This window comes from Aspergillus alliaceus, assembly GCF_009176365.1.
Source record: "Aspergillus alliaceus strain CBS 536.65 unplaced genomic scaffold BDW43scaffold_33, whole genome shotgun sequence".
Classification (NCBI taxonomy): domain Eukaryota; kingdom Fungi; phylum Ascomycota; class Eurotiomycetes; order Eurotiales; family Aspergillaceae; genus Aspergillus; species Aspergillus alliaceus.
Genome location: NW_022474716.1, coordinates 147,803 through 161,026, shown reverse-complemented (window position 1 = coordinate 161,026; position 13,224 = coordinate 147,803). Strand labels below are relative to the sequence as shown.

Genomic DNA, 13,224 nt, shown 5'->3' with positions numbered 1-13,224 from the left:
TCACGTTGCCGTTCGTCATGGCTACCTTGCAGCTAAGGTCATCCATTGTATGGAAGGTGACTCCCCATGTAGCATATCAGATTAGGGTTGCATCGACCTAAATCTTGATCGATATCAACACACCGTTTACAAGGATCTGTAATAAGACGTCACCATAATCCACATTCCACAACCCCGTATTTTACCATAAAGATCACCCAGTGTGTGTAGATCTAACTACGGGACAAGTCTAGCACAGTAAATGGCAGCAACTGGAGTATTTCGCAGATCCATCTCGCTCTACATACACGACTATGATAGCCGATACCACTAAATTCGATTAAACCTTTGCAAAATCCTGTGTGCGGTCAAAAGACCTTTAGATAGCAGCAACTAAGACATTCTAGGGAATACGTTTCAGGATAATAGTAACCTAATTAGCCTTCATAAGCAAAGATAAAAGACTGGCCAATGATATTGGCCGATCAGGTCACCATAAGTTCTCGATATCAAGAATTGTACTCATATTGACTCATCGAGAGCCCTATGCCTGTTTCACTGGCCTTTAAGATTTATTGATCACCTTACCTGCTCTCCATACCAAGGAAAACAATCACAGCAAGGAATCCGCAATTATTTCCAAAAGATGGGTCACTCCGATACCACCTTTCGGAACTGCAACTAGTCTCAAGCTGCCATCTACGCACAGTCTCGTCGCTCGTACCCAGACAAGCTCTACATTACAATCATTAGCCCCCATGCGGCGACAGGTGGACGCTTTGTCACCTAACTTGATATCGGGTGTGGTCATGGGAACGCTACGCGCGACCTAGCTCCATCATTCAGGACAGTAATTGGAGTTGACCCCAGCCCAGAGATGAAAAACACTGCTCGTCAAATTGGGGGGAGGACCAAGCCAGATCGCATGATTAAATACGCCGTCGGCGCAGCAGAGGAGTTTTCTCATTTAACCGAGGCTGAAGGAGGTGTCGATCTTCTTATCGCTGCTACGGCAGTAAGTACCATCGACCCATTAATATCCTTACCAAGAAGCTTAGTATAACTTATTATATACAGGGCCCACTGGGTTTTCGATGCCCAAGTTCTGGGCTGAGGCAGCCAATATCATAAGGCCGAGGGGCACAGTTGCTCTATGGACTTGCGCCTCGCTTTACTGCCGTAGTTATGTGTCTCCAATGACAGAGAAATCATGTTGATATCTCTACCTAGACCAATCTACCCAAAATGCAGACGAAGTGCGAACACGCTTGATCGCCAAGGGCAGGAGATACTCAAGCCGTACAAACTCACCGGAAATAGGCTATCTGCTGATCTCTACGACGATCTACCCCTACCATGGTCGGTGGATCCCGCTGTGACGGCGTTCCCAGGATCGGATTTTGTGCGCGTTGAATCGGAACGTGATGGGATTCCATCTGATGGGGAAAGTTTCTTCATCGGCAAGGATACTACGGTAGATGAGCTTGAGCAGAATCTTGGAACAGCCAGTATGGTGACTCGTTGGAGGGAGGCGAATCCGATAGGAAACTCGTGTGTGCTCTTGTTGTTCAAGCGGTGTTAGGAATAGGGGACAAACTAATTAGATAACAGCCTCACTCCTTTCATGCGCATCCTCAGTCTACGGGTAAATTACACTAATTTACTCCTCAAAGATTCTAGACTTAAGGACCGGGCATCTTAAAGTTTCATGCACAGTATTCTCATTCGAAAAGGGTCGGTGAATACAATAGGTCCAGCCTAGCACTCTACAGTACCAGTGTAAGCTATAGGGTTATTTTAGGCTTCGCCGCTTCATGTGCTGTTCAAAACAAAATCACGAAAATTTAAACTATATACAACAGTAACTAAGTAGTAATATTTCTTGTACGAAGCTTGCATTGAACTGCGCTAATGGGTATGAAATGATGGTAGGAAAACATGTATTCGGGGTATATCAGTTGTTTGCCGAGGGATGTCGCAGTCTCAACTGTTTTCGCCAAGCGAGGATAAACTAGTGATCTCTCGCGGTAGTTCTAATTCACACTGAGTAGCTTTCAATTGGATATCTTGTAGCACATCTTTTGCTAAAGGCAACCGACCTGCCCATGTATGAAGAGCAGTAAAGGAGCTCACAAATGACCCTGTACTTTCCTCGTTGTCAAGATCGTCGAGTAAAGTCAACAGCGCAACTTTTGCGTAATGAATATAATTCAACGGCATATAGATTGCGGGCCAATAAGATGTATGAAGCCCAAGTAAGAGGGATAACGTACGGGCCGCAGACACACGGATATTGCCAATACCAGTCCGCAACGTATTTAGTTCACTAATATTTATGGAAACACCGATACCATCAAATATAGAAATTATGGCATTATGGTATCTCATGCTATCAGGAAGCAGTGTTAGTGGTAGGGTAGAGGGGGGATGAGAGGATCACCACTACTAACTGCATATCAAGTATTGCCGGGGTTGGTCTGCCGGTTTCCAACATTGCACATTCAGGGATCTGGAGAGCCCATTCCTCTAGACGCTGTTTAAAGGCGTTGGCCATGTCCTCACTGCTGGAACGAAGTTGCTGCCCGCTAGCTCCAAAGAGGCTGTTAGAAACATCCCACAGAATGAGCTGTAAGTTAAACAAGGCATTAGTCACGCAGTTACCGTGCGTTGACACGGAATCAGACTTTAACGGATACGGAAACCACATGTCCCCTTCACTATGGTCTTGAGGCGGCCGCTCACACGTGGGCTCTGGCATTATAGACAGTTGGTGGAGGCTAGCAAAAGCGACACTAGGACGAGTTAGATAGCTGCCCCTGCGTTTCGAGTAGCTTCACTCACGGAGGTACGCTGAGCGAACCAATGATTGCTACGTTCAGAGCTCGAGAGATTTCTTGATCCTGCTCCCTCGCTCTCGCAATGAGTGTGTTCCGTCTAATCATCAACTCTTGGGCACAGTCAGCAATCTCCACCAAATACTGCCAACCCAGCATATTCTTTCCCATGCCGCATGTACTACATGTATGATTAAGTTAGAACAGCACGTAAAAAGGGTCGATGTGAAAAGGTACCTGATATACATCGCACAACGGCCTTGAAAACCCGCCAAGGAAAGTTTGCCTTCTTCCTGATCTAAGTGCCACTTCGCCTCATTATAAAATTCCAGTCCTCCGGGACGAGGAGACGTTGATAGAGTACTCAGAATCGGTGAATTTGAGTAAAACTGTGCATTTGTTATTTAGCATACTCTTGCTTGTGTATTGTTCATGAGGTAATTCCTACAGAGGCAACGGCAAGAAGGGCATTAACGAGAAATGCAGAGCAGAACAGAGAGTCCGTGCAACCACTCTGCATGTCTCTGACGAACAAATTACGGTCAATCCAGCTTTGCACGGGGTGGTTCCATGTAAAATATAACGATATAAGATGTGAAACATAATTGTTATCATCCGTCACTGACGTCCATGGCTGTGCTGGTACACGGTAGAGAGGATCGTCATGTAACTACTCATCGTTCAGCGCATGGTGAAGCAGATTAGGGCATGGATGAGTTCTGACTTCTTGCTGACCATGCTCCAACTCTCCTGGGGTCTGACTTTCAGCAAGAGACTGCCGGATTTCATCCAACGAGTCGTTCCTCCGGATAGAATCCAAGGCTCTATTAAGCTCATGTTCATTATCGTTGCGAATACTTCCCACCAATCCCATTAGTAAGCAGCGATCTCGCTCCAAAGCCTCCAGCCTGCGTTCGATGCCGGCCTTGCGGCGGCCATCACTATACTCGTCGAGGATACAGGTTGCCTGGCTATGTTGGCAACGGTCACACGGTACACCTCCACTGCACTGTAATGGTCAATGGCAACATAAAGGAGACCCGAGGGGTGGAGAAAGAATAAGTCTATAAACGTGCCTTCATTCTGCGTTTGCGGCATTCTGTGCAAGCTACCGGGGCCTTCTTGGTACGTGTCCGAATGGCATTCTCACTTCGAGGAAGCCCAGTCGAAGGTGCAGACAGGAGCAGCCTCCCCGGTGGGTGCGATGCCATGTTACGATGTCAAGTAAAACAGACTTTGGTGTACATAGGGTCCGTAAAAGGATGATACTTTCGAATGCATCGGGACAAAAGAAATAAATAAAGAGGTAGTTATAGCTAGGTGACGTGTAGGTCAGGCAAGTATGATTTAATAAGCCCTAACCATGAAGGGTCGACGATCTTCAGCAAACTTGGAACTTCAAGGAAACAATATTACATCGGCTATTTCTTCCGCCCAATCGCTGCCTCTGTGGCCAAGGCCGTGATGTAATTTTAATTATCAGGAATGAAAATCCTACCTGGAAGTGTCACTAAAGAATCCAATGATATTGGAGTATTTTTCCCTCTTAGTAAGGTGGAAGATACGCCAGATAACTCCTTGACTAGACATGTCTAAGGGGGGGCGGCACAGGCCATATCCTCTACTACCCGAAACCATCATAAAAACCTAGCGACCCGGTTTTTCGGCTTCACATCATATATTGCAAACTACGTATCGTAATACCTCATTAGAGACAGTGGTTATCTTTTCTATCGTTCCCCACCTAGTTTCCTTCCGTTCATCTTATTTCCCAAGCTAATGGGAAGCCACATCGTCCATGTCGATACACTTGCAACCCTTAGCGATAAAACCGCCAGGAGTCTTTCGTGGTCCTAGCGCCTCTCTACCCAAGAAAACGAAAACATCAAGTGCTTGTATATCCTGCAAAAACTCGAAAGTAAAGGTAACTAGTTCCTCCGTTCTCCTAGTCACGACCCAACGGGCTAAGACATTCGTCGTCTAGTGTAGTGGGCAGCAACCTTGCGCAACCTGCGTCAAGAAAAACCTCGAGTGCGTTGTGGATCCAGAGAGTGACGGGCGTAGGAGGATACAAATCAACCGTAAACTGGATAGCCTTGAGGGAGACCATGAACTCTTTGTTCGACTTCTTCGAACTCTGCGCCATCAGAATCAAAATGTGGAGAAGCTGCTCAACTACATTCGCGAGGGAAAGCCTTCTTTACCGGAAATCAAACAATTCATGGACCGTGAATTGCCACCACGAGAAGTGATAGAGACTCCAGAACTGATCCACATCGACGAAGAAGTCAGCTGCGGGCCCCAAGGGCCCATCCCTAGATCGGCATATCGAGCTCTGGACATTTCTCGGCTTTGTGATATACCACCATTCACCGGCCCAGCTCATCCATGGACCACAGTCACCGATGATAATGATTTTGTGTCTCACTTGATCTCGCTTTATTTCACCTGGCCTCATCTCTTCTTTAACTGGATTGATCGAGATCTCTTCCTGAAAGATTTCCGTTCAGGAGATCTGAACTCTACTTTTTGTTCTCCATTTCTTGTTAACGCAATGCTTGCGGAAGCCTGTGTAAGTAATGTTCTTTCCTAATACGTCAACGAAAGGTGTTGATGGTTTGTTGTTGAGTACTATTCGGATTATCCCGAATCCTGCGCAGTTCTAGGGGATATCGCAACTAAAGGCGAACACTTCTGGAGGGAAGCAATGAAGCTCCTCGATGCCGAGGAGGGCCAAATTAGTCTCACCACTGTTCAGGGTATCGGGGTGATGTACTCATGGTAGGGATTGTTCCTCGATATTACAGTGCCCTTTTGTTACTACTACTGATCTTGGCCTCAGTGCGTCAGCCATGGGCAAAGACCGTCTGGGGTGGATCTACCTTGTCCGAGCAACGAAGGCGGTCCCAGTGCTGCGTTCTAATCGACACGAGTTATTAGGCAATGTCGACCTTCCGGAGCCGGTTATTACGCGACTGCTCGATCGCTTAGAGCTTGGGCTTTTTAGTTCAACGGTGTATGCTTAAGTCGCCATCTGTACCAGAAGATGTACACTGACATTTGCGTACAGGCTTAGTTGTCTCTGCCATCAAAGAAGGCCGCCAATGGACAAGCCCACTCATATACGACTACCTGTCCATCAAGGCGGTGGAAAAGAGTGGTTTCCATATCCTCGTCAGGTAGATCCCGTTCCAGCAGCACACACAAACTGTGTCATAAATCAGAGGGCGGCTTTAGGGGAGATCGCTTGGGACCTTAGCTATGGCCTTTTCGGAGACGACGCCAGATCGCCGCGTGCCGATATGAAAGAACTGGCGACTCTATGCTACGGTCGCCTTCTGCAGTGGAATAATGATCTGCCCGAATGCATGCGTTGCACCGATGACTCTGTTCCCGAAGTACTAAGTGTACAGTAAGTTACGCTCACACTGACACTGACCATCTCTTAACGTTTGTATCGCAGTATGTGCTATCATACCTTAATCATGTCGACTTTTTCCTTTTTCAAGACTCCAGTTCCAGACGCTGACCAAACGGCCTTTGAGTTTGTATCGCGAGCCCAACAGACTTGCATTTCGTCCGCACGCATCGTTAGCGATCTCGTAGATATTCACATGACTCGATGGGGCACTGAGCGAGAGACAGTTCCTGATATTCACTGGATCTACACAGCACTCTTCATACTCATCGATGACCTGAACGAAGAGAAAAGCCACAACGCTTTCTTGCATCTAGCGAAAGCGGCTTTGTCCTTTGGTAGGCGATGGCTGCTCACCAAGGGGATGTTCCGCCTAGTGCAAATCGCTACAAATCAGGCCAATGGGTTCCTGCCTCCGGATATCATTGGTCTTTTCAAAGAGTTCGAACGGCGCTTATGGAGACCTGAGGATCGTCGGCACTTCAGCAGAGCTTACCCCAATGTAGCCGCCAAGCTTCGGCAGCAAGATGATAGATTGATTTGAGTATCGCCGTACCAAGCGATTCAGTCATTTCTTTCCGAAGTACACTCTCCACTCCCACTGAATCAAAGTCAGCAAAGGCAATTCGATATGCAGGGCATATCCATATTGAATGATTATCTAAGCAGCACATACAAATCCCCCAGCCAATTGCACTGTCGAACTATCTTTATGTAAATTAATCTGGGTTTCATTCGATACTCTCATCAGGAAGCTAATTAATTATGATATGTACAGTTGCTGATGATCAGCTCAAAATCATTCGCCTTCCTTGTTTTTGAGAAAGTGTCCATCTCACGTACTATGTCAATCAACTGACATGGGTTTAGAGCAGGTTAACTGCTGAATAGGTCTCCTGTGATAAACGTTGGGCTGGCGAATGAGGTCTAGATGTCCAAATGCCGGTGTCTACTATATGATAATGATCGGTATGCTTCCGAACGAGGGTCATCGCCGCAAAACAAGGAAAAAAACGGAGAAAGATTGTAGCATTCAAGTATGAGAGTCTTGAACTTCCGGTCTGCTTCGGTCCATTCCTTGAGAAATATGTGTCCCACCTCAAGACGGCGAGCATAGTTAGTGTCCGACTTCCTTTCAACGAGCATTACATGCAACAAAACGAAGCTCTGATGCTTTCTCCAGGAGGAAGGCATAAGCGTTGGATCTGGGCAAATAGAACCATTCATATCCCAGCATAATAGGCCGTAATGTAAATCATCTTCACCAACACCCATCGTAGGATATTCAGAATATCTTTGATCAATAGCCGAGATAGGTACAATCATCAACCCAACTAGTCAATGATAATGCGATAAACTCTCCAGTCGTATTCGTGAAAGCACATTTGTTATATGATGGTATCCGAAGCGCACCGGAAGATAAATCTCTTTTTGATCGGACAATAAATAGATGTAATATCCAATCTGATTAATGTTTCAATGAGAATTTTGCCGTCTGGGTATGCACCAGGATGTGGCCGGAAGCTATCTCAATTCTCTTCATGGCATTTACCATATCATTCGCAAGCCCACCAAAGGGCATCTCTCCAGAACGCGTTGGGTGTAGGCCGTCTAGCGGCTAATACATAAAAGGTTGAGGTGCTCAGAGATATCTAGACCGGGCGTTAGCTTGCAATGCAACCCGTCAACCATGCTATTGCAGCCATAGCTATATAACTTACCCTGGGATTACTCTTCCATCTCTCACTACTTCTAGGCTCGCACATTGCAAGGCTTGTTACCGATTCCTGATCAGGAGCCGTCCTGATTGCGAGTCCAGCTAACACCTTCGGAGGATGCTCTATGAGATCTTGGTGAGATGCCCATAACCAAGATGGGAAGCCGTCTCTCCTATTACTTGGGCCTTTACGCTTGTGAGACCAAAGAACAGCTTTGTCAATCTCTTAAACAAGCGGTCCATAATAGTTGCCTTTCTCGCTATGGGATACTCTTGATATTGCGGAAAAGGCACGCAAAATATCGGGACCATATGTTAAATGCCTGGATGTGTACTGTTTTAGTGCATGGCAAGAATTGTCTAAGGTGGGAAACTGTATGATGTAGTGCAAAGATGTGCATAGAGATGGTTCTAGATTTGTGAGCGTCACATCGCCTATTTGTACAATCTCATGCATCTAGGGGCGGACTCTAGTCACGCCCAGTAGCCCGTAGCTTGAATCTTTGCCTGCTAAGGCAACCAAAGTACATAAGCCGCACTGGCAGATGCAGTCCATCTGATTGATATGTTCGGTTTTCTCGTCTTCGTTGTTTTGATCAATGCACACCTGGCCAGCCCAGAGAAATCGCCTCCCCATTCGTTCACATGCGTGGAGCGCATCTTGTATTGTTAGAAGCAGACACTCTCGTTCAAAGGCCGGCCATAATGGCAAATGTAATCTTTTGCTTCTACCATGTACATAACTGAGGGCCACATATTAACAACCCAAGGGAGCCTCAATCACGCGATTCTGGCAGACATCGATAACTGTCAAGTTGCATGGTCGCTGGGGCGAGCAGTTGCTTGACGCTCTTCCTTGCGAAGAATCGAACCAGGTCCCGGACCATTCCCCAATCGACAAAATCCCCTGAAGTGGAAAGCTTTTGGACGTTTCTACATTCATACTTTCCATTTATGGAGATCACCCCCTTCACTATTGGGAGACGGGTTGCATATAGCAATGGTTGATGATTCCTGCCAACCTTCTCCATGGAAATAGCAAAGCGGATGGATTTACACGAGACAAGAACAGGCCCATTGTCCCAAATCGAGACTATCATCATCCGCTCCTGCCACCTCCCCATATGCAGTAACAATGTGGGTGAAGAATCGGCAAAGGGAACAGATTGAACTTCTATGAAAGACACCACAAAGGGGCTCTTTGACCGTCACGGTTTCGTAGCACCCCAAATGCAGGAAGTTAATCAGATGCGACTCTCTTAGATGGTGTCAAAGTGAGCATAAAGCAGTCTCTTCCACGCTGCTCGGCGGACAATAAATGGTACATGGGAGGTGGAAAAGGTCTTAAATACATCGATCTTGGCCGGGCTCTGGAAACCACCAGGTAAGCTGTTTGCAGAAGTTACAATCGGCTCTATCTTCCTCGGAATCTTTCGACATGTTTGAGGCTGAGAACTAAAGACAACGCCAATTCAACAACTTGTTCAGGATCACAGAATAAACCCCTCTAGAAGGCTCTTCTTGGCATGTATATCCACCAGGGTCAGATGTGAGCCCATCGCCCCACCATTGGTAGGAAATAATCGGGCGAAAAGCTGGTATATTACGGCTAGGCAGCAGTCCTTTTGATATACACTCTGCATTTGGAGATAGTTTCAGAGCCTAGAGAGATACAAACAGAGCTTAAAAAACCGAAACATCTAGAGAACTAACTAATATTGTACCAAAGAGGTGCTTCTGCTAACCAGACTACCTGGATATAAACGATAGTAATCAAGCCTTCCCTCGGTTTGCAGTACATATCTCAGTATGTTATTTTTAAGGAGCCTATAATATAGCCAGTTGCCCTTACTCTTTACCCAAAAACTGGCCCTTCGCGCGGGCTGGGGACATGGTCTCGTGATGACTGGATGAATGGCGCATTGACCGTATCGCTAGGATTCTGACTAATTAGCCTCGTATTTATAGTAAATGCGGGGAGGGTAAGCCATATTGAAGAGAAGCTAACTTTCAAACCGATAGCTACGCAGCCACCAACCTCCTTCCCCAACGTACCAGATCCAATCTCTTATATAACCATGGGCATCGCGAAGGCAACTTTGAACGGCGCCCTTCTCGCCGAAACCTCTACCTGGCAGGAAGTTGATGAAAATATCTACGTACGACCCCATGTACCCCTCTTTATTGTCAATCTAAGCAATAATGTGTAGTTCCCCGAAACGGCAATCAATAAATCTCTATTCATAGAGTCGGACCACACGACATATTGCGGCTGGAAGGGAGGTGCAAAATATTATTCAATTGTGATTGGAGGTATTGCCTCCAATTTTATATGGCTTCTTGGTAAACGGTGGTAGAAATATGCTGACGCTGCTAGATATGATGGTCCCCAATGCGGCGTGGTATTATCCGGAGCCCTACGAGAAGGCAAAACATATCAAGAACTTCGTGGCCTTTTGTAAGTTGACCGGCTTAGTATCCTCGTACCGTGTTTCCTTATGTTCCCTTTCAAGGTCCACCATACTGTGTTGGATACTAATATATTGTAGATACCAATAAGGTAACCGTTACTGTTGAAAAGGGTCCAGGAGAGCGAAGTACATAAAATCTTTGGCTGTTCGTTTTAAGGGTCAGCCACAAGGCATGGTAGCATTAGTCAACTCGGTCAACAATCCCGTCCAATCAGTATCTTCCATGGCCAGATTAGCACTGTTGTCGAGCATTTCAGACCATATATCCTCCAGTTGCCTTTCGTTAGTATCAGCTACATCATCCGAAAAACCTGCCGGAGTTCCCAATTCTACCGTAGTCGCTGGCGTGTAGTTGGGGTCGGATGTATCTATGGGTTGTCTTAGCTCGTCGCGGCCCGTGGGGTTCACATTCGGTGACGTATTACGGTTCAACTGTCCAGTGGAAGTGGCCAGCTTGCCATGTTTCCAGTGCTTTTGTAGCACACCCATCATAGCATTGATACCTTCTTTCACCAGTGAGGACGACAGCTGGGCGTTACTAAGCATGCGGCAGGCGTCAAGGACTTCCTCCTTTCGCTTCTCAGCAAGAATATCGTCCCAATTGAAACACATGTCTAGTAGCAGGATCACAGCAGCCATAAAAACATGATGCATAACAGACCAAACCACTGAACTTGGAGGAGTAAACTTTGGTTCGTCTTCGTCCATGATTCTTTTGATCTCTAATACCTTCCGTGCCGATTGAAGGCAGACGATATGGGAATAAGAATAAGCTGGTTCGCGAGCTCCCCGGATTAAAAATTGTCGATGCAGTCGGCACAAGCGTGAGAAGTACCCTTGTTGCAGGAGGCACCGTTGCCAGGCAATGGATGGGCGGCTTTGGTACAGAGAGGTGAATCGACGCCTGGAGGCTGGATCCAGGCGGAAGAATTCCGGGATCTCTGCAAGGCCTTGGTGAAACTTACGATCCAGCTCAAGGATCTTATCGTAGCTGATTTCTAGCCCATTCAGGTGTTCGTAAGATGTAGAGTCAATAACTTTACGACATACAATGCCGAGTTTGAGTCGCTCGAGAGAAAATGACATGTCTGTTGGCGTCGAGGTCGGTTGCGATACTTTGTCATTTCCTTCAATTACCTCATCGTCTAAGTTGAGTGGCTGGTCTACCTTCATATGTTCGGGGTTGACCAGATACGTCCATTCTTGTGGGCCGCTCAGAAATCCAAGAAACCTAGGATTACTTCAGTTAATATTGATGTGGCCTTCTAGGAACCAAACCTACCAGTCATAAGACGCAATGTCCCACCAAAGCCGCCTTTTTGTTTCCAGCTCCACCGCGTCGATTGGATTAGCCGCCCTTTCCTCGCGGCATCGTGGAGAGTCGATACAGTGCAACTTGAGGTTCTTTGCGTGACTGACAATGGCGCCGTGGACAAAGAGGCCACTGACAGATGGGTGGCAACTTATATTAGATGCGTGATGCATGATAACCATTGCTGCTTGTAGCCCCTCGGTCGTCGGATTTACGGGATAGCTACTTTGGATCAAAGCAGCGCCAGTCAAGAATGAAAACTCACGACTGCAAACCTCCGCATAAATGGATGACTCCACCGATAACTGCAGAAAGAGCGAACTAGCAGCAATACTGAAGAGGAGGGCCAGATGGCTCAAATTAGGCGGCTGCCCTCCCTCAATGGCCTGGTAAATCCCATATATCTGATCCTCCACGCGTTTGGGAAATATTATGTGGTACAGGTAGTCGACATAATTGGTGTAGTATCGAAACAGTGCCATAGATTCATGTTTTTGGGGTAGAAAAGACAACAGGTCAATTGTCGCAGGGTTCTCTCGGGAAGCAGTCCAGTTACGGCAGGAATTCGGTAACAATGTTCCCAACGAAATAAGATCGTCTTTGTTTCTTAGTTCGTTGAGCTCATCTCGTAACAACTTTGGAGTCGCTGTTGGAACTCGGTCCCCCATGTGGATGTTCTCCAGCCAGTCCGCTGTCCTTAGTGACTCTCGATTGCGATACGACGGCGGAGAGTCTGCCATGGGGTGTGCATCCGCATTGCATGTGCCCTGCAGTTCAAGCGTATCATGTTGAAACGATAAGTTTGTTCTCCTTCGGTTCGCAACTTCTGATCCCACTCTCTGGATATCCGCCATAGACGGCGCAATGCCGTAGCTGCACTGCAGCCTCCGGGTGACACAACTGCTACATGGCTGCTGTCGGTTGCATTTGAGTTTTTTGCGTCTGCAGGATTCGCAGGATACTGGATCCTGCCTTGTGGCACGTTTTTGAGGTCTGTCAAGAACTTCTGACGCAGTTCTGCGCTTCATATCGTGAGTTGTCGATTGACCTCGTGAGTCCGTCGTTTTCCGCCAATGGATGAAGTTATGTGGTCACGTGATATATAGATATGACACAGCAAGAGCAAATAACAAAAGATAAGAACCATATTTACCAAATAGGGGTAGGATATTCTTCCCCAGAATAGGGCGAGATTATCTTTCTTTCGGTCGTTGTCCGGGCCTCGTGTGTTCATTTATCAGTGAAGGACAGGATTTTGACCTTCCGAGCCCTGTCGGAGCATCCGCGGATACTCCTCCCGGAGCCAATGAAAGAGTCGGCTCAACTCAGTTTAATGATTTCGTGCACCTCCACGGATTCTCCACGAGGCCTAGGAGTATTTTGTCCCTAATGGTTAGTCGAGGAGATATAAATGGGGTTTCCAACCCTTCAAAGCGGAGCCAGATTATACAAAAACTTGTCACACATCTTCATAAACACCTCTCTGAACGAGA

At 46.8% G+C, this 13,224-nt stretch overlaps 5 protein-coding genes across 5 annotated transcripts; 3 read left to right on the top strand and 2 right to left on the bottom strand.

The window, feature by feature from the left end:
• Nucleotides 1–625: 625 nt before the first annotated feature.
• Nucleotides 626–1,561, top strand: BDW43DRAFT_301573 (class I SAM-dependent methyltransferase; the record flags this gene model as incomplete). Its single annotated transcript, XM_032045071.1, has 5 exons — nucleotides 626–629; nucleotides 672–749; nucleotides 813–998; nucleotides 1,057–1,168; nucleotides 1,210–1,561. 5 exons carry the CDS (start codon nucleotides 626–628, stop codon nucleotides 1,559–1,561), a joined length of 732 nt encoding a protein of 243 aa, XP_031898456.1.
• A 401-nt stretch (nucleotides 1,562–1,962) lies between these two features.
• Nucleotides 1,963–4,024, bottom strand: BDW43DRAFT_301572 (Zn(II)2Cys6 transcription factor; the record flags this gene model as incomplete). Its single annotated transcript, XM_032045070.1, has 7 exons — nucleotides 1,963–2,368; nucleotides 2,430–2,771; nucleotides 2,821–2,994; nucleotides 3,051–3,202; nucleotides 3,262–3,483; nucleotides 3,538–3,812; nucleotides 3,886–4,024. The coding sequence occupies 7 exons, from the start codon at nucleotides 4,022–4,024 to the stop codon at nucleotides 1,963–1,965; spliced, it is 1,710 nt and encodes a 569-aa protein (XP_031898455.1).
• Nucleotides 4,025–4,479: 455 nt separating this feature from the next.
• Nucleotides 4,480–6,775, top strand: BDW43DRAFT_320655 (Zn(II)2Cys6 transcription factor; the record flags this gene model as incomplete). The annotated part of the gene is made up of 6 exons (XM_032049124.1): nucleotides 4,480–4,737; nucleotides 4,798–5,385; nucleotides 5,443–5,594; nucleotides 5,656–5,829; nucleotides 5,884–6,225; nucleotides 6,277–6,775. Exons 1-6 carry the CDS (start codon nucleotides 4,612–4,614, stop codon nucleotides 6,773–6,775), a joined length of 1,881 nt encoding a protein of 626 aa, XP_031898454.1. The 5' UTR covers nucleotides 4,480–4,611.
• A 2,926-nt stretch (nucleotides 6,776–9,701) lies between these two features.
• On the top strand, nucleotides 9,702–10,671 carry BDW43DRAFT_135367 (DUF427 domain-containing protein). The gene is made up of 5 exons (XM_032038247.1): nucleotides 9,702–9,755; nucleotides 9,887–10,107; nucleotides 10,159–10,261; nucleotides 10,326–10,406; nucleotides 10,498–10,671. Exons 2-5 carry the CDS (start codon nucleotides 10,027–10,029, stop codon nucleotides 10,551–10,553), a joined length of 321 nt encoding a protein of 106 aa, XP_031898453.1. The 5' UTR covers nucleotides 9,702–9,755; nucleotides 9,887–10,026; the 3' UTR covers nucleotides 10,554–10,671.
• Nucleotides 10,543–13,158, bottom strand: BDW43DRAFT_135362 (Zn(II)2Cys6 transcription factor). Its single transcript, XM_032038246.1, has 3 exons — nucleotides 11,702–13,158; nucleotides 10,845–11,650; nucleotides 10,543–10,787 (listed from the first exon to the last, which is right to left on the bottom strand). The coding sequence occupies exons 1-3, from the start codon at nucleotides 12,757–12,759 to the stop codon at nucleotides 10,579–10,581; spliced, it is 2,073 nt and encodes a 690-aa protein (XP_031898452.1). The 5' UTR covers nucleotides 12,760–13,158; the 3' UTR covers nucleotides 10,543–10,578.
• Between the last annotated feature and the right edge of the window lie 66 nt (nucleotides 13,159–13,224).